A 23,695-nucleotide genomic window follows, 5' to 3' on the forward strand; every position below is an offset into this window, starting at 1 on the left:
AAATGTTACCCTGTAATTTTAAGAGTAAGGCTTGTGTAGTTGACCGTGGTAGTGTAGGGCTTTTTTTTCCCATACAGATGTATTTTGTGAATTCTAGTCAGAGCTTTCCTCAGTCCTTGTTTAAGTTGGAGGGTTAATTTCATACATGATAAAACAAGAATCTTATCTTCCCTCTGTATCACGTTTTTGGTGGTTTTCTTTTAAAATAAATCCCTTGGATTTCCTTCAGGTCCCCTTATGTTATGTAAAGATCAGCAGTTGCAGCCAACAGCCATATCAGCTAAACCAAGGAAATCGTCTGTGTTTTGACCTTTATTTAATACAAAGACAGTAGGTTAAAATAATACGTAAAACTGCCTTATACTTAAATCCCTGGAGTTTTTCTAGTCATGAAGATTCTAAAAAATTCCTATCTTAGATTTTTCTTTTGTTTAGTCTTACTTCTAGAAAGTAATTTCTGCCTTTATTTTTTTTATTTCAGTTTTACAGTTACTCCCTCTTTTCCTTTATTCTGTGCATTTTTTCTCATTGTCCTTTTCATCCCTGCCTCCGATCCCCCAGATCCCTCCATTTGTTGTTGGTCTCCCTGAAATAAGGAAGTAAGGAAGAGAGATATGATAATTATTTTGCTGATCTACTTGACTAATGTTATAGATGGCCTGCATATTGATTAAGATCATGCAATTGTCTCTAGTTTCATGTTGCTGCTAGTCAAACTACCGGTTGGGGAAGTAGTACGACTGATGAAAAGTCGCCTTGTGCTTCACAGGCGGTATCTGGAGTCCTTCCTCTGTGCTGTACTCTTCTTTCCCCCATCTCTTCCACCATTGTGGTTTTTAAGAAGAAAAACTAAGTGTGAACCAACGATCCATCATGCAGCCGCTTTGGCTATTTTTTAGAATTAGGTTTTGGGTAAGTTTGTAATATAGGGGGAGTAACAAATCAACATGCATACAAGTGGCACAGGAGATTCTTCTGAGGGTTTTCATTCATCTGTAGGTAAAGGGTGGTGGCGATAGGTCACAACCTAAAAAAAGTTTTAAACAAGGTTATTTTCAACAAGAATTTTGTAATAGAGGAGTAGGCTTTTGTTTAGGCAAGCCATTGACTAGCCATGCTTGTTTTTTCATTGCTTTTGAAGCTTCATACAACTTCACAGACACTTTTCCATGACACAGTGTATTCATTTGATGCATCTTTGAGCTCTTTGTTTCTGAAGACTTGCTGCAATGTTGATCCAGTGAAGACATTCAATTTATTTGAGAAAGATGACTTAATTACCCTGTTGCCAGAAAAATAGCAACCTTCCTCGGGTTAAGGATGATACCTGTGGCAGCAGTATAGGGTGTCTAAAGGTATTTTTAGTTGCTGATTAATGGAATGTATACTTCCAAGATCCTAAAAAATCAATGGTAACTTTTGTTTTAAGGTAATACATTTGTAATTAGTATGTTCTTCTCGGGATGCTACCATGCTGTGTCTTCATTTTCTTTCTGAAAGCTTTAGCGAACTGCCCCCCCCCCCCCCCCCGTACTATTTTACTATTTTGTCAAGCAGAATTTTCAGCTGTCCTGAATGGATTTCAACCTAAACTTTATGAATAGCTTAAATGCTGCAAAAAGGAAGAAAGACAGACACACAGGCAGTTGTGAAGGCTAGTTCTATTTTTCCCATATGATACAAGGCAATATAATTATATTCTATTATCAAAATGTCATTGTGCTCATATTCCCAGAGTGATTCAGTAACATTACAGGCACAACTCTTTTCTAGTGTTACAAAAGGGCCTATTGATCACTTCAACTTTCTAAAGAATGTTAAAATGTTCCCTTGGAAGTGCGTAGGTCTTGTGCAAAAATGTCTCTTGTTCCGCAAGATTAGGGAACAAAATAAAGTCTCTCTGATTTAGTCATGTGTTTTAATTTTAAACTTGTGCTGTATAGCCTAAGTAATAGACAATTTCAGGAATACCGTGCATGACTTGGCTTGCATAGTGGCACATGATTGTTCATACCACAATTTCAAACATTTTCTCAGAGCTATTTCTCATACTAAATGCAAGGCAGGAAATAGAGTTGCTGAGTATTATTAGTTAAACAGATAATTCAAGAGGTTGAGCAGGGTGAGTAAATCACATGTGAATCTGTTCAGTACTGGTTTTCAGGTATTTTAGGTAGTCAAGTGGCAGCACTTGTTAACTAGAAATTAGCTCTTAGTTGGAATGGGTTATGCAGAGTGTGAAAACCGGCTAGAAAACAAGGATTCCCACTGCTGTAGAAAATTGTTGATGTTTTGATTTGTTTGTTCCGTGAAACAGAAACAAGACCTTACCAAAAACTGAAGGGATCGAAAGGAGCTCTTGCCTCAGAAGAGCTGACAGAGAGAAAGGAAGAGGGAGTCGTGCCAGAGTAGCCAGTTGCACTAGAGTTTGTGCTGTACACATAAATATTTATTGATTGAGTTAAAAATGAGTCTAGCACTGGAAACTGTCCTTAATTCTGTTCTCTGTTTAAGAAACCTTCCGAAGGAATTGATGCTTTCTGACAAAATACGTTTTTCATAAAATTCCCAGCTAGCTCTAATGAATGTTGCAGTGAGTACCACAACAACACTGCTGACAGGAAAGCAAATGTTTTCTGTGTGATATGGATTCCCAATTCTACATTGCTCTGTGGTAAAAATGGAAGATGTGCGATGTAGGTCAGCATGGTGTCAATTCTAACAAATTAAAATACAGATGCTTCCTCTCAAATCAATCAAAGCATCTGTGAAACTTCACAAATTAGAAATAATGTGGACATGTGAATCTACTTGACACTGCACAAAATAATCACTGTCTTTTATTGTGGTTCTCAATAGCTCTCATACGTAGAAAAATATGTTGAAAATTTATAGGTGCAACATAAAAGTTGCACAGTGACTAAACTATAAAAAATATATTTGTATGTTAAATGTTAATGCATTAGTCGAAGCATCAGATCAGAAACTTGGCGTGGATTTTGGAAAGAGTAAATGATCTTTTACCATTGTCATATGGGGGAAAATCCCAAGTATTTCCTTTCATCTTTTGCTGATGCTATGTACAAAATGTGAATTGTGTTTTAGGCACTTGCGGTAATGAAGCCCTGATTGAGTACAATTCCAAGTATGTCCTATTAACATAGATATATTTCTCACATCCTCACTAGAATAAACCTGAAACGTATCTCTGTGCAATTCCAAGTTTGTTTCTGCCACAGTAAAGAGTGCCTCCTAGGCACTTAAACTTGATTCTTTTTCTGGGTGTTTGGATATTTTTAAATTATGTTTTATTTGGAAAATTATTTTTCCTATTTTTCTCATGAATTGCACCTTAATTGCCAAGTCCAGTTTGTGTTCTAGCTTCATTAATATTTGGTTCTGGCTTAATTGTTTGAATTAATGGTGTATGCACAAATTATAAATTATTGTAAACTGTAACAGTTTCTCACAAATGATATCAGTAGTATAGTTTTAAGAGGCAATAAAGGATGTACATTCCTTACTATAAGAAAATTACTTGAAATAAGGTAGGCACCAATCTCTCTTATACAATAGAACCCTATTAAAAACAGATGTGTAAGAACCCTGTTAGTTTAGTTGTAAGATATTTTCCTCCTCTACTTTTCATCATACCTTTTATATTTATTATTTAATTAGATAGCACAGTGTATTTACACAGGTGGAATAAAATACTCTCTGGTCTTACTTTATCAATTTGATGCTTCCTTTTTTTTGGAGTTTGAACTAAATAAAGCCATTCTTTCATTTCAGTTTGGAAGACGTCACATAGAAGATCTTTTTAATGAATTTCGAGATGGACGAAGACTTCTGGAGCTCCTGGAATGCCTTACAGGCCAAAAACTTGTATGTGTATATCAACACGTTTACTGTATATTGAAATCTTGGTGTTGTGATAGTTGTAGTCGGTGTTGTTCATTAATTTCCACCATTGATGAGGGCCTGTGGAAACACTATTTTTTAGGGATATGAATATTTTTGACTTTCATTTGAAATTGAGGAAGCATTGCAACTGAGAACTAGGCATATATTTGAAATTAAAATGTTCTATTTTATTGTATGCGCTTATTAAGGAAGTGTGGCAAAGAGAAACAAGACTGAGGCAGGGTTCATTTAATTGTGCCAAAAACAAGGGATGGAATTTAATGTGTAGAATTAGAATATTTTGCTACTTACAGTCGATGTATTGGATGTGTCCATGACTGAAAGGAGAGAACAGCTTGCTCTTAATAACCTGGAAATTCTAAAGTGGCACATCTTATATATTTTTGAATATCCTCTCTTGTGTTCCTGCTCGGACTTCGTGAGCTTGGGATCTTTCTTTGAAACTTTCTCATAAAAGAGTAATGAAGCAGGCTGGGAGTTTGAGAATAAAAATCCGGAGGGAATATATTTGTAAATAAATATTAAACAAACTAATCGTTATCTGTTTGGTTGTCATAGTAATGTTCCTAAATTGTACCATGGAGAAGACAACTAATCATAATAAAAACAATCTGGAATTATCTGATTTTGTATACACTTCAATGATTCATTCACTGAAAAAAGTCAAGATACAAAATTACCTTCCAACTGTGGATCCTGTTTGTTTCACAATTGCCTTTATTTCATATTGGGAAGCTGTGTATGCACAATGGAAATATTCTCACTGTTGTCATAAACTTATGAAACAGAAAACTATGAGTGTAATAGAAGATTTTGGTTATGTATAGTGTATTCTAGCTTCTGATTTTGGGCAGTCAAATTGGTTGTATTTTCTTTGTAGGCAAAAGAAAAGGGCTCCACAAGAGTTCATGCTCTGAATAATGTCAACAAAGCACTGCAGGTTTTGCAGAGAAATAACGTAAGTAATCAGCCATACAGGGTCAGAACGTCATATAGATAGCATTCTTAATGCTTTGTTAAGTGTTGGATCAGACTCTGGCCTATATATACAATTACTGGAGTGAAGACAGTTTTATTAATGTGACTTGGATACTTTGTCGTTCAGCACCAGGATGGAATGTATTTCAAAGACTTTAAAATCTGCTGCCAGGAAATATTTGAATAATGTATCTGTAACAGATGCTATCTGATGACTGATCAATGTGCACAATTTTATGGTAATGCATGGTGTTTAAAATACATTTTAAAAGGTTAACTACAAGAAGTCATCTATACCTGGTTAGAGGGTGCTACCTATCAAAATACCTACTCACAAGCTCTGACGATAATGAAGTCTGAAAAAATGAGACTTCCTACAAGAAGTCTTTTTGTTAAATTTTTATTGATGTCTGTTCCTTATGGTTCATAACATTAAGGAAATGAATCATATCAAAACCACTTTCCAATCTGCTTTGTCAAGATTGACTTATCAAGCCAGTATCCTGTGCATCGTTTTTGAGTAAATATTCTCATATCTTTCTTATGCAAGCATTCTAATGGACCCATAACTTTAGCAGACATTTTCAGTGGCCAACTAATTATATCATGTCTCCACCTCAAAAATAAATTCAAAGAAACTAAAACATTCACTTAAACTTAACAGTAAGATGTGATGGAGCAGTGATACTGTATGCTGTGCTGCATATCATATTGGATTTCTTGATAGCTGCTGTAGGTCACTAAACATGCTTGAGTTCAGCTGCTGAATAAAGTTATCGATTTTATAAATCTAAGGTAATGCTTATCCATCTGATGATTTGTGCATAAATGAAAGTGACTTTATAAGACTGGCATAAAGACCTCCAGCTTGATTTTTATTTTTTTAAATGGAATGCCATGTGAATAAAATGAAGGCAAAGCTTCTAATTCTTCAGAATCTTCAATATTTGACATTGTTGAAAAAATCAGCAATACATTATTTCACAGAATACAAGAAAGTTTTCACTGCATACCAGGAATATGGTTACCAATTTTCTTAGTAAATGCTTTTTAAAGTATTTATTACTACATATCAGCTAAATCCATTAATGTGTTGTTCATTCAGTTTCCAGAGCACAACAATAGTCCTTTTCAAATATAGAAAGAAAACAGAGAGTATTACAATTGAAGAATATAGAAGAAAAAATGTTCTTTTAGAATGTGAAGTGATCATCCAGTGGCCATCATATTCATGTAATGAGAACCTTATAAGCGATATACAATATAAAAATTAGTTTAGTGTTTATATATACTATATCAAACTAGCATAAAGCGAAAAGATTTGGCTCTGAAATAGTTTCCTCAACCTTCAAAATCATCTCAGGAGGGATTTCTGTGGGACTTCAGGTATGCAAAACCAATGGTTCTAAAGCTATTTAAAGCCTGTGACCAATCCAGATTTTTTCTGCTGGTATGTGCCATCCTTGCTCTGAGGTTCTGCAGTCATCTGGGTGGTAACAGATTGAAAAATGCTGCTGCTTCCAATGAAACCATTTTACAGATTCATTTTTTGTCCTATGGAAAGGTGATAGTGTTGGGGCAAAGGGTTGCCCCAGTATAGTCTCAGGCAACGCTGAGGCGAACTGGGAAGTGTTCCTCTGTTTCGGTAAAATAGGTGTAGACTCTATATTCAGGCTTCCATTTCCAAAAACAGATGGAGGATTGGCCTGTAGAACATGTAAGTGATACCCTAATAAGCTTTGTAGTGGGTCACTTGCTACATGGACTCCCTTTGAAATTTAGGATATAAAGTCCCAAGTTCCACTTGGGAAATGTTCCAAGACACTGTTGCTTAGAATGAATTGCCAGTCTCGTATGTTTTTAGTACAAAAATGGTGAATTCTTAAAGAAAATAGTTCTTAGAGAGTTTTAGCGTTCTTCACAAAATATCTAGTTCGTATGTAATTAGTAAAAATGACCTATACGTAGATGCAGTGCAACAAAAAAAAAAAAAAAAAGAGGCGGCTTGTTCTGAGTGTGCATAACCTCTAGTCATTTTACAGATGTAACTTCAAATAGCTTCAGAAGTTCATTAGAGATAAGCAGACAGTACTTTGTGAAGGAATGGGGTACTTTACCATATAAGTATCAGTTCTTACCATGAAAAACAGCATCTATGAAACAATGAGGATGCAAATTTTAGAGTCATAGTTTCCATGCAGAAAAGCCCAAATTGGGCTTTCTTATTTAGATAGCATAAAAAGTGGGGGAGGGTGAAGGATCATTTTGCACGTGCAGGAAAGAATATTCCAGGGTGATAAATGCAAATGCATAAATCCAAATGCATAGTATAATTATGGAAAACAACATTACTGGACAAAATAAAGCGGAAAAGACTTAAATAGATCACAATCACTGATTTCTCTGGACTCTAGAACACATCCTGCCTTGCCTTATACAGTGCAGAATTTAAATAAGAAAAATGAGTTCTTTTTTAATCTAAATGCATAGAATAATATCTTGGGTTTGTAGGTTCTTAGAGTGCCTAGATGTGTGTGTAGCTTTCAGCAAACTGTTATGTGAGGTAGTATGGAGCATAATACAGGAGTTTTTCTGTGTCACCCATCAGTTTTGTGATTTGTAATTGTAGAGGCTTAACATAAAAGGTTTTTGAGTTATTATTAACTATTACTTTTGATTGTGTATTTTCGTAACATGCTATTACTGGAATAATTGGAACTAGATCACTGCTTGGGTTTTGCCAGCTCATTAATTGTGCCATTTAGAAAACATGAGTTGGATGTTTACTAAACAACAGAAACCAAATGAGAGATTTGCCCTAGGCCATCCCTCCCTCTCCCTCACCACAAAGAAAGTTTAACACCAAATATATGAAAATATTACCAACATCTTATGCTTGCTATTAATCGTATAATTTTTTGTTGTTGTTTCTTTAATAGGTTGATTTGGTAAATATTGGGAGCTCAGACATTGTGGATGGAAATCATAAACTGACCCTTGGTTTGATCTGGAATATAATCCTAAACTGGCAGGTGAGTGGCACCGCTGTTTACTTGCCATGAAATACCTTTATTCCACTGACCTTTTTTCCATTATTATTCAGCCACAACCTACAAAGTACACATAGACATTGGAAACAATGTCCTAAATCAGCAAGTTTTGTGGCAGTCTGTTTACATATTATCTAGGATATTAAGAAACCTAATAATAGGTTTTAGACTAATAAAACCTATTAAGACTAATATAACCTATTATAACCTATTTAGACTAATCTATAACCTATTTAGACTAATAAAACCTAATAAGGTTTTAGACTATGTGAAGCAACTCTTTTGACTCTAATTGCACAGTCAAATGTTGCAAGAGAATATATAATACAGTTATTGTAAGAAAAATGGATAACATAGCTTTCAGTCACTTTTCTTTTTAGTGTCTTAGAAAGAGTGACTTTTATATTTTAATGAAATAATCACATTTGTTGCTATTCGCTGCTGACCCATCCTGCCAAGAATTATTTTGTTGCAGATGAACAGTCAATAATCTGTTTCCAGTTTCGCATCCTGCAGCCAGGACCACATTAGGGCAGAACTGTACTTATATATTACAACAAAACTGTCTCTTACAAAAATGTCAGTCTCTTAGTGTAAAATGTTAAAAAAAAAAAAATGGTAGAAGAAATGTGCAAGAAAGGAATAATGAGGCAGTTCCAGTCTGAGTGGATATCAGCAGCCCCATTGAGGAGAAGCAGTGGTAGAGGCATTGCAGCAGACAAGATTTGACTCATTCTTGCCACTCTCATTTCTGTTCAGTAGAAATCTTGTGGCTTTCCGTATCCCCTGTGGTGATTGTGTCCTTTCTTATCTAGCCTGTTTTTCAGATTATTATTAAAAGTATCACTGAAATTGAACCATTGTTCTGAGTTGAGCACCTGCTGCCAAAGCTCTTTATGGTACTGAATCTACCAGAGTTCCTATTTCCTTGAAGCTGCTGCCCTCTTTCTCACAGTTCTGTGATCCCAGCCTCACTGCTGCATTAAGATTTAAGCAAAAACAAAAGAAAACAATTAATTTCTGACGTGTTACATCTGACAAAGACTGTTTAAGTAGAAAAAACATTCTATGTTGCAGTGTGTAAGTTGTTTTGTGTTTTTTTTTAAAAGCAAAACTACTTTCACGTCAATAATGAAGAAAAACCCTAACAAAAATCTTTGTTAAGAGTCACAGCCAAAATCATGATTTTCTTCAGAAAAAAAGCAAAATAATAGGCATATACATAAGGTAAATATTTCAGAGCAAAGTGCATTTCAACAGTCAGCCTCATTGGGAGACACATTAAAAGCATCAGGCCTGATGTGCACTTGTTGCAGAACTGGTATTTTAATTGGGATTACCGTTTTATTTTATTTTGAATTATAATGGTGTAAATGAAATACAAACAGTTCTGTCAATCCACCTTGAATCAATGAGCAAAGAACAGCCTTTACTTTGATAGGTGTCTTGAACATCTACGAACATGTTCTTAAAGGAGTTCTTTAAAATGTGCTTTGAAAGAGTTCAGTGGTTTCTAGCTATAAAAAAATAATCTATGCAGTCAGAATACATGAAATATAGCTAGTAAAAAATACTAAGTCATTTTGTCAGGGAGCTGTAAGGTCCCTGTTTGGATTGAGAAAAATGAAAACACCTTGCTTTCGGAATAACTTTTTTAGATTTCCTCCTTTTTCCCTCTCTCTCTCCTTGGGGCTGGCATCCTGAAGCCAAGGGCCAGTCTTATAAAACGTGATGCACCTGAGTGTTGGGCTTAGGTGAAACGGATGTGCAAACCTGAGATGGTGCTCCTTACACACAGTTACTCGAACGCAGACCCTGGGACGTGGTCCTACAGCAGGGAGATCAGAGGTCTGCTGCTACCGTGGGCCAGGCCTGGGCACGCTGCTTTTGGACGCTTGGTGTGGTGACAAGAATAGCAGTGCTCCCATTCCGTTCCTAGCTCTCCGTTTGGCGGTTTAACGTTTCAGAAGTTATCTGGGGTGGTGCCTGTGTTGCCCTTTGCCCCTTCTATTCAAAATGGAATCTTTTCTTACTACAGTAGCGTAGGTCCATCCCCCAGGAAGAGCAAGTATTTCTGTTCTCTGGAAGTTGGAGTTTCCTACACCTTAAAGCTTTGTTTCCTGCCAGAATGTACTGCATTGGAAAGCAGAAGTAACAAAGAAATGAGTATCAGAGGTCACCTCATCATCTGGCAGCAAGAGCCAGAGCCTACTAGACACTCTGAAATGGCTGTAGTTTTTGAATGGGAATGGATGCTGAGGGGGCTTACCACCCAAAAGCTCTTTAGGCTGATGTGAACACATCTCTATATACTACTCTTTCCGAAGAGTACATCTTAACTGAGAAGCCTTCAAAAACTTTCTTCCAACCTCAGTGTCAGACAGCACTTTTCCGCTCAGACCCTGATCTTGCTTCAGGGCTCAGCCGTCTCCTGTGGGCGGCGTGGGGCAGCGCCCACAGAGGCGTGGGATGGCGTGGCGTGGCGTGGCGTGTGTGGCACAGTGCTGCGTGGTGCTGCCAAGCTGGCGGCTGGGGTGGGAGGGATGGCAGTTGTAGAAGCGGAGTTTCCTACCATTTCTCACTGAATAGGAAGTGACCTCAGCCTTCAGGATGAGATCAGACCCTTTTACTTTGTTATTTTAAATGTCTGCCATTCCCTAGGAGACAACAAAAAAAACCCATAAATTTAACAGTCTTCGCTGCGGAGAAATGCAGGAAAATGAGAGAAAATCTTTGTCCATTTTCAGTGCATTAAAACCAACAAGATGAGTTTGAAACTATTTTGTATTTGTTTATTCAAAAGTAGAAATAAATGCTAAGTTTTTGGCTTTCATCTCCTTAAATGAAAACTATCCCCTGGACTCTTCTGAATAATTGCCTTACTGATGGCCCATTGTTTTTTTGTTTTTGTCTAATTTCCTCTGTTTTTGCCTAATTTCCTCTGCTCATACTTACTGCTCCTTTCTCTTATGTTAATGTCAACTGAAACACAATTTTTTCTGCATGTTATGAACTTTTATATTTCTAAATCTTGTGTTTCAGCATTCATTCAGCTCTCCTTTTATAAGAATGAGTGTTGTATTTTTCAAATGTTTTAGTTTGCTTATAATATTCAGATAAATCTTCATTTGTAAATACAAGCACATGATAAAAATACAAAATGACCATGAAATCCTGGCTTGAACAATTGTCCATTACCATAATATCAAGATTTTCTAGTCTTTCATATGCAAGAAATGGTGCAAGAGATGCTAATCTTGAAACTTCTTATTAGCACCTGGACTCATGAAAAACAAAATGTTATATTTTGATAGCAGTGAAGGGTTTCTGCCTGGAAATACAGGAAGCAAATCTCTTGGCTTCTTGCATTTAGTAATTCATATCTTCATTTATTCAAATGGTTGAATTAATTACTGTGAAACTAGCAAGCAACTTACTAGACTGAACAATGAAATGGTCTCTGTTTGTTTTTTTTTTCTCCAGTATCATAGTAATTAATTGTTTTTTGTTGATTATTCTTTGAGATTACAGTTTCTGCATGTTATCTTATAGTTTTCACAGTTTCAAAGTGGTCCATCCTTTTTCATAAAATAGCTTCTGCGCTGAATGTTGTTCTTCGACTGATGCTGGCTGCAGAGGAATTCAAGTGGAGAATTATAAAGAAATTATATACTTCATAAGCAAATAATCAACAATAAGCAACTTACAGTTAAATTATATCTTAGGGAGTATTTTAAAAGGGCTACTAATCTTTACAAGATACATGGAGAAAGCAGTGATTTAAAAGGGATTACTTTACAAGAAAATAAATTAAAGACTTCTTAATAGAAGGTTTTGGTGCATTTTCACTAGTAAAGAATTTATTAAGAAATATATAATCAACTCCATTATGTCAAACTCCAGACTAATATTTTTAGAAGCCCTCAGAATTAATGGCTTTTTGTAAAATAATAACTGTAGGTTGGTGTGGTTTCTCTAATGAAAGAGGAATATGAACTAATAATAAAAAAAAAATAAAATGAAACCTGTACAATACTTCTAATGCATGCATTGAAATTCACTTTTCATCCAAGTGCATGTATGCAAATATAGTTTGCACATTTAAGTCAGACACGTTATCAACTGTGCACCGAGCACATTTATTTTGCCTTGGTACTTATTTCAACTCTCTCAATGAAAGAAGAATGCTTTTCATCATTTTATCAACTTTTTCTGTAAGGTATCATATTGCCTAAGGATATAATTCCAAAGCAAAGAAAACTACAAGGAGAAATACTTAGTTTGAATGAATTTTGTTCCTATAAGTGGTGCAAATGAATGTGCCATCTTTCTTCATGCATGGAAAGCTTCATGTGGCACAGGGATGAATGTACTGAATGCATCAGCAATGGTGACCAACAAGTCAGTATCAGTTGTCTTTAAGCATTCAGAGTTGACTGATATCATTACCCTGTGACACCAAGTATGTTCTGTAATTACTTAGCAGTTTTTTCTTTAAGGCTTGAACCTAGGCATCTGAAGTTTTTTGTGTCATTAAAAAAAAAAAAAAAAGTTCAATGGTTGTTGAAATTCTGGCTCTTATTGCAGGTCAAAGATGTAATGAAAAACATCATGGCTGGACTGCAGCAGACAAACAGTGAAAAGATTCTGCTGAGCTGGGTCCGCCAATTGACTCGTAATTACCCACAGATCAATGTTATCAATTTCACCACTAGCTGGTCTGATGGATTGGCTTTCAACGCACTCCTTCACAGTCACAGGTAGGAAAACTAACTTTTCATTATTTCAGTGAGCTTGTAACAGATGGTTGTATCAGGGGGTGTATGAGGATGGTGTACGTATTATGTGGAGGTTTTAGCTGCTTCCTGCGTGGGTTTTTTCAGCATTCTTTTAATGGCTGCCTGTTAGCTTTGACCTGGGTGCTGTGTTTAGTGTTGGGCTGAATCCTCTTGTCGAGGGAGAGGGTCTGAGCTTTTCACAGTGCAACCGAATATGCTTACTTCAAATCCTTTTCTGGAATTTCATTGTATATACCAAGTAGATAGTCTCAGGGAGTACAGGCTTGGAAACTTTTGAGAAGAGCAAGGAATAGATCAAAAACTGAGCCTTTGAGGCTGTCCTAGAGGGAGAAGGAGATTTTCCTGTGGAGACTTAGAAGGGGAAAATGTAGTGTTCGTTGAAAGCCTCTGACAGTTGCTGGATTGAAAGTATGGATTTGCCTTGAAAAGACACAGCTGGAGAAGGTAGCCTTTGTTTTCAAAACTTTTCATCTTGTTCCCCCAGCTGATTTGAGTTTTCACCCTCTCTCAGAAGTTGTCTTGTTCTAGTCTGTGATGTGTAAAACTCTAGAGATTCAGAGTTCTCTGTTGGTTCTGTGTACTTGGCTTAAGGAGGACATGCAAGCCAATTTGTCTTAAAGACAGTAGTTCTTGCCACTACTGGTTTTAAAGCAGTTCTTACTTTTCCAATGTGTTAAGTCTCATGATCTCTCTTCTCCTACTTCTATACCTCTCTGCTAAAGGGGGCTGTCCTGCAAGGTTGCAGGCTGCTCCAAATTATCAGCGAGAGCTGAGTTTTTAAACAGCTAAATGTGTATGTTGTGTTTAGTAAGAGAAAGCGGGGATTTACAAGATACTAGTACAAGTCAGGCCTTTTTTTTTTTTTCAGTTGCATTAAAGGCTTAAAATAAGGCAAAATACTTCTAAAAGCATAGTCTGAGACGATATATGCCTTGCATATTAAGCAGCGAAGAGCTGCAGATATTTCTTTCCAAAATTTTCACTGGTTTATGTAACTGTTTCTGAATGAAACTGTTTGATTAAGTCTACTGCTGTTGTAGTCTGAAGACTTAACACTGACAGGCATTTACCGTGGCTATGCCTTTCACCACCGTCCCAGGCACAGAAGGCATCTCTTGCTGTGAGTCCATTTTTTCATCCTGCGTATACGTGAGATCCTTGAGCAGATCTGACTGAACTAAGGTCCAGGAACTTTGAATTACAAGTGTTCTTTGCGTGCAATGTTAGGAATGAGGCATTATCTTAAGGAAGAATTTATTGCACTCTAAAAGGTCTTCATGTCTGTCTGTCACCTGCATTCGGTATGTATAATGTTAACAACTGGCTTTCTCACCATCCTGCTGTTACTCTGCCGCTGAGACGCTCACACCTTCTTGGTGTTGGTGCAAGTGTTTATGCAGGTATTAGGACAAGTGCGTAGAGGGAGCTAAATCAGAAAAGAGCTAAAATATAGTGACTACGTTAGTAGCTTTTGACAACTACTTTATTCACTGGTGGTTCATTAAAATGTGGTTTGGTGGGTTTTTTTTCAAACACTCCCTAAACTTACTGATAATTTCTCATTTTAATTTGCTCTGTCTCTCATTTCGTAAGTGGTTTCATTCTGATGGACCTGAATATAAGAATGTAATTATTCTGTAGAAATCAATGAATCTGTCTCTAAGGATGTAGATGATTAAAATATATATATAAATATATATATATATATAAAAAACCTTTGTGTGGGATGCTCTTTTGTCTGCATCACTTACCTTCATGGAAGCTCTGTTACAGTGTGGGAGCTTACATATAAATTCTGTGGGCATTAATACCTTTTTCTCTTCCTAAAACATTGTCTGTACACAGCCTTATTAAGTGGGAAAATGCTTTTTTTAACTCAAACAGCAGGTTACTTAAGTCACACAGGAACTCTGTGATACAAAAAGGACTGAGTGATTCCCACTACTTTTGGTGGTACAGTCCTGCCTCTGTTGTATTGAATACAGGTGGGGAAGAAAAAATCGATACATCTCAAAGCGAAAATACTTCATATCAAAAATGGCAAAAAAAAAGAGTTATGCTGAAATTATATTGGATAACTTATTAGTACTGTAGACTCAAAGGCTAAAACCAGTAGTAATCTATGGCATTGTAACTACCTTGATTTACTTTTCAGCAAATCAGTGCAGCAGAAGGCCAAAGTGGTGGCACATGTTGACACCTAGACACAATATCAGACTGACTTTTTCCTGATTAGGGTAGCTGATCCTCCGAAATTCAGATTGAGTGCTGTGCAGGACCATTTAATATAATCCATTGTCTCAAATCAGTAGTCAGAAATGCCTTTTTGTCCCTCTCTGTAAGAAGAGCTTCAGAAGTCTGAACAGAGGCTCTTATTCAGGATCAGTCCCTGGTTGGGGAAGGCAGTTGCCTGCCTAAGCCACATTGAGATTGTCTAGACAAATCTCTAAGAGTGAGTATGTCATGCTTTATGTACTGCTGTGTTCAGTTCAGTGCAAAGTTCACCAGTTGTGAATATTCGTTTCCTGCTCACTACAATTTATGCATTTTGCTCAGGTTTTCTAAAATAGGGCTGGAAAACTTAAACTTGCTTTTACTCTTCTTATGTCTGCTGCCATAAATCTTGCATAGCTTTTTGCACAGGGAACCTATCTTCAATAGAAGTGAAAAATGATTACTCCGTGGAGGTCTTGTATCGTGTCCAGTAGTTAGCGCACTCATCTGGGAAACAATAGGTGTACGTTCACATTCCCTGAGGCAAATCTGCAAGACTCCAAGACACACCAGTTGTCTTCTTCTGGACTTTAATCACTAAGTTATTCTGCAAAAATCTTAGAGGAAGACCTAATGTTCTCTGAAGCCCTGAATCAGTGATTTTTAAGATGAACCTCTGTGCTTAGTGTGTCCTCTATATTGGTTTTCGATGACTTTGTACTACATGCTCAGTATGCGGGAGCACTGAATTGCCCTTCAAGATTCAAGATGCAATCAATAAAATAGGTACACTAAGACACTCTGAGTGTTCAGGAACACCTCGTTTTATCCTAAAAGAATAAAAAGCCTTCTATAGAAACACTGAGGCCTAATTTAGTTACTCTAAAATGCAGGTAACTACTTGTTAGGTGTCAGAGTGTCTTGGCTTTGTGCCTACAGTAGACAGTTTGAATATACACTTGATAAAAGTTGATCAACACTGGTTTACATGAAATCTCAGAGAAACATGGTGTCTCACACATCCTGTGTTTTATTAATATTTTTTGGTTTTCATACATAGAATGGCAAGCCCTCTGAAGACTAACACTTTTGAATTTAGCTCCTCTGTTTTCCCTGTTTGGTTTTCTTTTTCTCCAGTTCTCCTGTTCTACTCTCTCATCTATTTCCTTGTTCTCCATAAAGTTTGCTCCAGATGTTCTCTTCTTTTTCCTGTCTTCCTCTGAGTTTATTTCTCTGTATTGCATTAATTCACTTTTTCCATTATCTTTTTTCCTCATTCATTATCAGCCCTTTCTACAATACCTTTCAGTACCTCTCTTTCTCCTAGCAATTTTTGTATTGAAATTGGCTTTTAAAGAAAACCATGATTTCTTGCAGTCACACTTGTCTTTATGGTTGCTTAGGAAATAACCTAGGACATATATAAAATACATTGGTGGAAAATTTCATTTTTAAAGGTTTAAAACATATGTTAATCATTCATGAAACTTAAAAGACTTCCATGTTTTAATTGTCAAAAATAGTCTCTACTGCAAATAGTAGCTTCTCCTTTTGGCACTGAAGTCTTTGAGTTTTGCAGTTCCTTTAGGTAGATTTCGGAGGTTAATCATGTTGACCTTCAGGCTGTAATTTGTGTGCACAGTCTTTGTTACATTTAGATGTTCTCAGGAAAGGAAGCAGAATTAGTCAGAAAAAAGGGTAGCCATAGTTTGAAAATCTGGTATGGTAGTGAACTCATATGGTGGACCTGGTGCCTGGTGTGTGTATTTTTTGAAAACTTTAGCACTATTCCCAGACTGTCTGCTACCAAAAACACCCCCAATAAAACAAACAAAAATCTCTCTAACACTGAAAGAATGATGCTAGTCAAATTTTTCCATGGTGTATAGGCTCCCTGAAAGTGAGAGAAGATTTCCTGGGAGCATTTTTGACATCTATGGGAATCAGTCTCTCACAATATGCAAACATTAAATTTTCTTTTCTAAACTCAGTCCTACATCATTTGCTTTTAAAAAGAGTGCTTCATAATACTTTTATGATATAATGTTAAGAATGGGTTTTGGCATAAAGTAGTCAGCTATTAAGATCAATTACTACATGCTGTGGTTACTCCTAAACCACACCAGTACTTTTACAATTGGATTTTCTTTTAAAAATAATTCAAGCTTTTTTTTTATAACTGGATCAAAATTACACTGCAGTCTCTATATTGCCTTATCTGAAATATTGGCTGAGCCCTGAAATTTTTAATTTTAACTTACTAGAAATAGATGTAATTAATATTCTACTTTTAGAAATATATACAGTAAGTGGGAAATTTTTTAGTCTTGCTGTTTTACTGTGAAAATTGAAATGAAATTAACTTTTTTGTGAACTTAGCTTTTTGTATTTCACAGCAGCTGATGGCAAATAATTTTGAAGGAAATACATACAAACTTTAAAATAAATAACAGTATATACTATCTCGTGTTCACAGGAGAAGAATAGCAGGAGGAAGTCAAGTGAGTAGATGAAGATGGGAGATAGGCTTACATCTCTTCTTGGTTTTGATATTAACATACTCTGGAGTTGCTACTAACAATATAATGCATGTGTCCATCTGGTCTTTTAAAAGAAAAAAAAACCTGACACCTCAGCCTCTCTTACATCATGTTCATGTGCTTTTCTAAGTATATAATTCAATCTGATTGCTAAGTAATATTTACGTTGTTTCACCATCAACTGTCCACGGTGACTGATTGTGTGAAACATTTGAGGACAAACACTGCATTATAGAAAATATCATTATATTGGTCATAGTCGAGGTCCTCATTGTCAAGGAATAAACACATTGGAAAGTTGTTATACTTTGGTCTTCCTTCTGTTTATACCACTGTTACATTTTAGGTATCTGTCCTCCAAAAACATCCTAGGTAGTACTAAATCATATTTGCTCATGGTTCAGGTGGAAAAAGCTCAAGAATGGAGGGAAAAAAAGTTAAGGTGGCCTTGTTGAATTCCCACAACAAAGTATGTGCATAAGCAAGAGACTCCAACTCAGAAATTCCTTAAACTCCTGAGACATGGAAAGTTTAAATGTTATTATTAAGGAGAGGAGAGTAGCTTTACATGAATATCCAAAAAAATCTAATATGGTTCCTTTTACTTTGATGGTTGATAATAATGAAATAACTGCATGTCTTAAATAATAAACCAAAACCAAACCAATCTGTCTTTTAAGTGGTGATATTCCCATTTCTTTTATACAGTATTTTCAGTGACGGGTAGGTGGCATTTTTTTCTGAAGAGGTTCAGACAGTAGTGTGTAATTTGTATCTGAATGAAAATTCTCAGCACCTCCTTGAAGAGGTTAAAAGAAAGTAAGAGACTAGCATGAAACGCTAACTATGTAGACTTAATACACTGCGAGAGCAGTACTCTCAGTGGGAAACTTTATCTCTCACAGTCTTTTAACCCACCATTCCCTTGCTAATGGCTGTTCTGTTTTGATCAGATATTTCTAATGCCCTTCTTCTGTCATCTTACAAAGAAGCTACTTTGAGTAGATATTCCCCTTTGTATAATCCCCATCTCTCTATGGACACTTAGGTTCTTTAGCAATTGCTTTAAATACGGAGTGCGAGGAGCAGTGGAGCACAGGCTACTTGGCAAAGCTACAAGGGCACATCAGTGAGCCCAAAGTGCGAATCTTCAGAATGTAATGATGAACTAGAGACATGATTCCTTGAATGGTATGTTCTGCATTGAAATGAATAAACAAGGCAGCAGCTGTGGAGTGGCACCATCACCCTAGGAATATAAGGAAACTAAAATATTTTGCTCAGGAAGAGAGGCCAGTCCTGCTACAGTTGAAACTCTTCCTACTTCAGGCTCCAGATCACAGAGAGCTTTCCCTGTTTACTTCTTGTAATCTTTTTCCTCCAGATGGGTATCACAGAGGACTTTGCCTCTTTCCTCTAACTTTGTTGAGGCTTTTTTTTTTTTCCCCTCTTCCTGGACCTTTAATCAGGATTTTGAAGTGGGAACAAGTGGCATTCGTTAGCTTCCTCCTTGCTTCTTTTAAATGCTTGAACTTAGGCCAGGTGACTGCCTTAGAAATGAGCACTTCACTGCAGCTGTTTCTGCTTCAGGATGGCAGAGTGGGGAGAGGAGAAGGAAAATGGCAGTAAAAAGAGGTCCTGGGTAGGGGAAGAAAAAGTTTGTCTTCTGTAAGTTGATGGAAAAGTAGAAGTAAAAGCCATGGTACAAAGAGGTATGAAAATGCTTTCATTGTAACAAGACACTTAGGTTCTAGTTACTGGCTCCTGGTTTGTTTTAACTGTGAGAGTGTCAAAGACATATACAGGATTTTCTTGCATAAAGCTAGAACAACAAAACCACAACTTTTCTCTTGAAAAGGAGATGGTAACTTTCATGATCTAAACATGGGTCCCTTCTACATCCACTGATGGGAAGTTTTTGTGGGTTAGGTCTGTAAGTTGCTCTTTTGCTAAATTATTTTATCACAGCCCAATTCTAATAGCATTATACAGCTTAAGAAAATGGCCTATTAAAACGTGCATCCTGTTTCTTCACTATGTTCATAATTACCTTTGTATAATGATTTTTTTCCAAGAGTTACGAAAGTTATAAATGTTGCTGTTTTAAAGGCTTGTAATACTTTAGAAATAAGTCACTTCAGAAAAGAAAATAATACATCCCGCGATGTTAAAGTATCTTCAAAATGTTTTACTTCCTTCCTATAGAAATCTCCCTCTGGAGTGTATGATTTGTTTCTCTCACTTTTCTTGACTCTACACCTTTGCAAAATTCATTGCATCTTCAGGTTTCACATCTTAGATGAATTAACTGCAGGTTCATATGGAAAAAAAAATTTGGATGAATAAACATGTTCTTTAGTAAGTAAAGAAACCGACCCTCAGAAATTCTCTTTATTTATTTTCTTTACTGCTTTTAAAGTCTTGTGGGGGTTATTTAGTCATAATATCTATATCTGCAATCATGAAAATTAGCTTTTCATTTTTTGACAAAGATTCAGCAGGTAGTCTCTCAGGAAAAATAGGAGTAAACTTTGAAGGTGTGTCTTGAAACTGTATTGCTGATAGGGGCTGCACCTAGGAATAGAGCACTGTGGTGAGATGGAGTTACTGGACATAGCTGTCTGCTGCCTCTTTTTGTTTTGTTGCTTGCTTTAACTCAAATGGTAACCTGTTGCTTTTTGTAGTGACTGTGGTTTGTCTTATCCATGACTTTAATTTCTGCATAGAGATATGTCTGGATTTGTTTGGCTTTAGTATACTCTAGATTCAATTTTCTTACCCTGGCTGATCTATTTCCACCGTAAATTATGTGATGGGGCGGGGGGGAAGTCCTTTTTATACTTTATGACAAAGTATTTTCTGGCAAATACATTTTGAAAACCTTTGGTTTGTTTTCCCCTTTCTTTTTTTTTTTTTTTCTTTCTGCTAGTTACAGGAAAGAACTGCACCTACAAAAATTACCTTGTGTTTGATATAAATTTTGATTTTACAATACAAAACTCCATTGAAACCGTCAATCTTTTCAATGTTGTCTCTCTATGATCTTGTCTTAAACTAATACAAAATCAGTGCTTTAGCTGATCAGTGAGTGGCTAGATGGAGTTCAACATCTTCTAGTTAATTCTAACTTCTTTGAATATGCATATGCTTGTATGTGTTCAGGGAGAGGAGTGAAGACTGCTAGTTATGTCTGCTTGGCTTTACTCCCTGTCAGACATGAACCAAACTGCAGACGTGAGAACAAATTTTCTCTCCCTTTGTACTATTTGAAAAATACAGAGAGAGCAAATGAAGGTGGAGAATCAGTATTCCATTTTATTTCTTTGCTGTACTGTTTCATACCTGCTCAACCCTGCATTTAAAACTCTTAAAACTAGAAAGCTAATAATAGTTGTTATTTGAAATTCCCTTTTGGTCTTGTTTCAGGGATTTTTAAAAGCTATTTGCCGTATAGCACAATTCTTAATCTTCTAGGCTGTAATATCTCCTGCATTCATACTTGTCAGTTTTGCTGCGTAAATATACCCAGTGAAACACTGCACTGAGAAGCTGACGCTTCAAGCTGACATTATGACACTGGTATTCCAGTGATGGTGCTACTGAAATGTGTATACTCAAGTATCCTTTCAACAAATGGAAAATCTGGAAAGTTAAATTGCTGTTGGAATAGGGAGAGCTTTTTGAATTTTTACTCTTTTTTTTTTTTTTTTTTTTAAATTAAGTTGATGCTTGCCAAAGCTGAGTTGCGGAAGGCGGCTTTATATTTTTAAGTTGGATTGGAATCTGTGCTGTCTTCTTTATGTACAATACTAAAATAATTCATAAGAAACCTGTCAGGGACTTACTGAAGCTTACTTACTCTCTTTTATAACTCAGAGGGTTCAAATTTTTGCCATCTGTAGTAAGAAGAGACATGCTGTATATGCTCTACACAGGCACACACATATGCAGCAGAGCTAGCAGGCATGCAGATTCAACCAAGGCGTTCTACAACATGATGTTGTCTGAAACTTTGTTATTGAAACCCTTGCGTTTGAGTGCTTGGATGTTTCATTGTTTTTTTGTTTGTTTGGTTTTTAAAAAAAAACAACAACAAAAAAAACAAACAAAACAAACAAAAAACCCACTCATTCTCTCAGTGTCTTATATTGAGAATCCTGCCTATAAAGAAGATGGTAATAGTCTTGGCCTATCTGGACACGTTAACTGAAAAATATCCTCCTGGGTTATGCAGTTGAGAAGTTAGATGAAGTTGAACATCTAAGATATTCTTAATGATGTCAGAGGTTTTTCAAGAGGAATAAGACAATATTGTGTCATTCCTTAATGAATAATTCTAAATGTTACTGTTTTTCCCCAGTGGAGTCCTGAGTGGTTGGAAGAAAGCATGTTCCTGTATATAAACTCTTATATCACCAAATGAGTCGTGATTGTGTGAAGATAATGTGTTACTCTGAGCAGCACAAGTGTGATTAGAACTTCAAACCAAATCCCTGCAAAAACGTTTTGGGGGGGGAGGTAGTCCCTTGGATATCGTTCTTTTCTTTCCTTGCCCTAAAAGATTTTGTCACTGAATAATCTTTTTATACCCTAGTCTCTGTAGTATTTGTGCAACACATCCTTGCAGAGCGTTTTAAGAAAGTCATAATGGATAGCTTTGTGGTTACTACAGTGTTCTCTTTTTGCTAAATTTAATACATGAGCTTACACATCCTATGCCATATGCCAGCCAAAAAGTGTTAAATTTGTAGAGAATAAAGAATTGAAGAATATCCGTATGCCTGTAGAGTAAGGTGTAGGAGTGTGGTGAGTTGACCCCAGTAAGCAGCTGAGCACCCACACAGCCACTTGCTTGCGTCTGCCCCTGCTTCCCTGGGACAGGGAAGAGAACAGAAAAGCAAAAGCAAGAAAAAGCGTGAGTCAAAATAGAAGGCGGTTAATAAATGTAGGAAAGCAGAATAGAAAAACAAGTGATGCAGAGGCAGTAACTCAGCAGCTCCAATGAGCAGATTGATGCCCAGCCAGTCTCCAGGCAGCAGCCGCCTTGGAAGACAAAATCGCACAGCCCCCTCTTCCTTTACCCCACTATTTATTGCTGAGCAAGTTACATAGTATGGAGTACTCCTTTGGCCAGTTTGGGTCACCTGTCCTGGCTGTCTCCCCTTCCAGCTTCTTGCCCACCGCCAGCCTACTTGCTTGGGGGAGTCAGAGGTGGGGAAAAAAGAAGGTCTTGATCCTGTGTAAGCACGGCTCAGAAATAGACAAACAATTGGTTTGTTATTAGCACTGTTTTAATGACAAATCCAAAACACAGCATTGTATGGACTGCTAGGAAGAACATTAACTCCATCCCAGTCATACCCAGTACAATGAGGATGAAGAAAATTGTGCAGACATAATCTGTATTTTGAAAATGCCTGTAGTTTAGTACACAAATCAGTCTATGAGTTCACAGACTTCATGCATCCATGACCAGAAACAGAGATTATCGCCTTTTAAGTTTCCTCTCCCTTCCCCATCCTGCTCCCAGCCAAATTTAATATTTTGAAGTTGTTTTGCATGCGGGAAGGAGAAACCTCTCTTTTTAATTAATATGTGAGAACCTCTGCATAGAGAAGCAAAATACTTCAGCATAATTTAATTGTTACTATGTAAATCACTCCACTCAGAAAAAAAATTTGACAGCAAAGGTGCATAACTGGGAAATTACTATTACATAAATGACACATTTCCTTTGGTCTCTTGAAGTTATTAGAGTATGATGTAGTGACCATTTTTGCCATCTATTATAACTATGGGAGTCTGTTTAAAATGAACTATTTAAATTAATAAAAAAGTAAGTAAATCTGTCATAACTATTTGCAACATTTTAATTTGTGTAAGTAACCTACTTGATTTATCTGTAGGAAAAATTATACGTTTAAATGTTTTCTGATTTAGAGCACTGTATCAAAGTCACAAGTAGTGTAGTTGTTTTTCTGCATATTGTATGCACATTCATTACAGAATACCTGATTAAACATTTTTTCCAGAGTGCCTGATAGCAAATTCTGATCTCCTAATGGATAACTCTCAGATGAAATGCCAAAGATCACAGTGTATTAACATTATTTATATTGCAAATAGTGCAACTGATAATACAAGGGCTCAGATTGTGTATCTGAGCTATAATTCAGTTTCAGTTGTTCTG

General features: G+C 36.4%; 1 protein-coding gene across 6 annotated transcripts in view; it reads left to right on the plus strand.

Annotated features, from left to right (window-relative positions):
* DMD (dystrophin) overlaps positions 1-23,695 on the plus strand; it is a 1,292,219-nt gene that overhangs the window by 385,728 nt on the left and 882,796 nt on the right. For all 6 annotated transcript variants that reach the window (XM_074604145.1, XM_074604126.1, XM_074604154.1 and 3 more), the window contains exons 3-6: positions 3,793-3,885; positions 4,805-4,882; positions 7,842-7,934; positions 12,540-12,712. In XM_074604145.1, the coding sequence (XP_074460246.1) occupies positions 3,793-3,885; positions 4,805-4,882; positions 7,842-7,934; positions 12,540-12,712 (437 nt within the window). The remainder of the gene's footprint in view (positions 1-3,792; positions 3,886-4,804; positions 4,883-7,841; positions 7,935-12,539; positions 12,713-23,695) is intronic.

This window comes from Larus michahellis, chromosome 1, assembly GCF_964199755.1.
Source record: "Larus michahellis chromosome 1, bLarMic1.1, whole genome shotgun sequence".
NCBI classification, from domain to species: Eukaryota; Metazoa; Chordata; class Aves; order Charadriiformes; family Laridae; genus Larus; species Larus michahellis.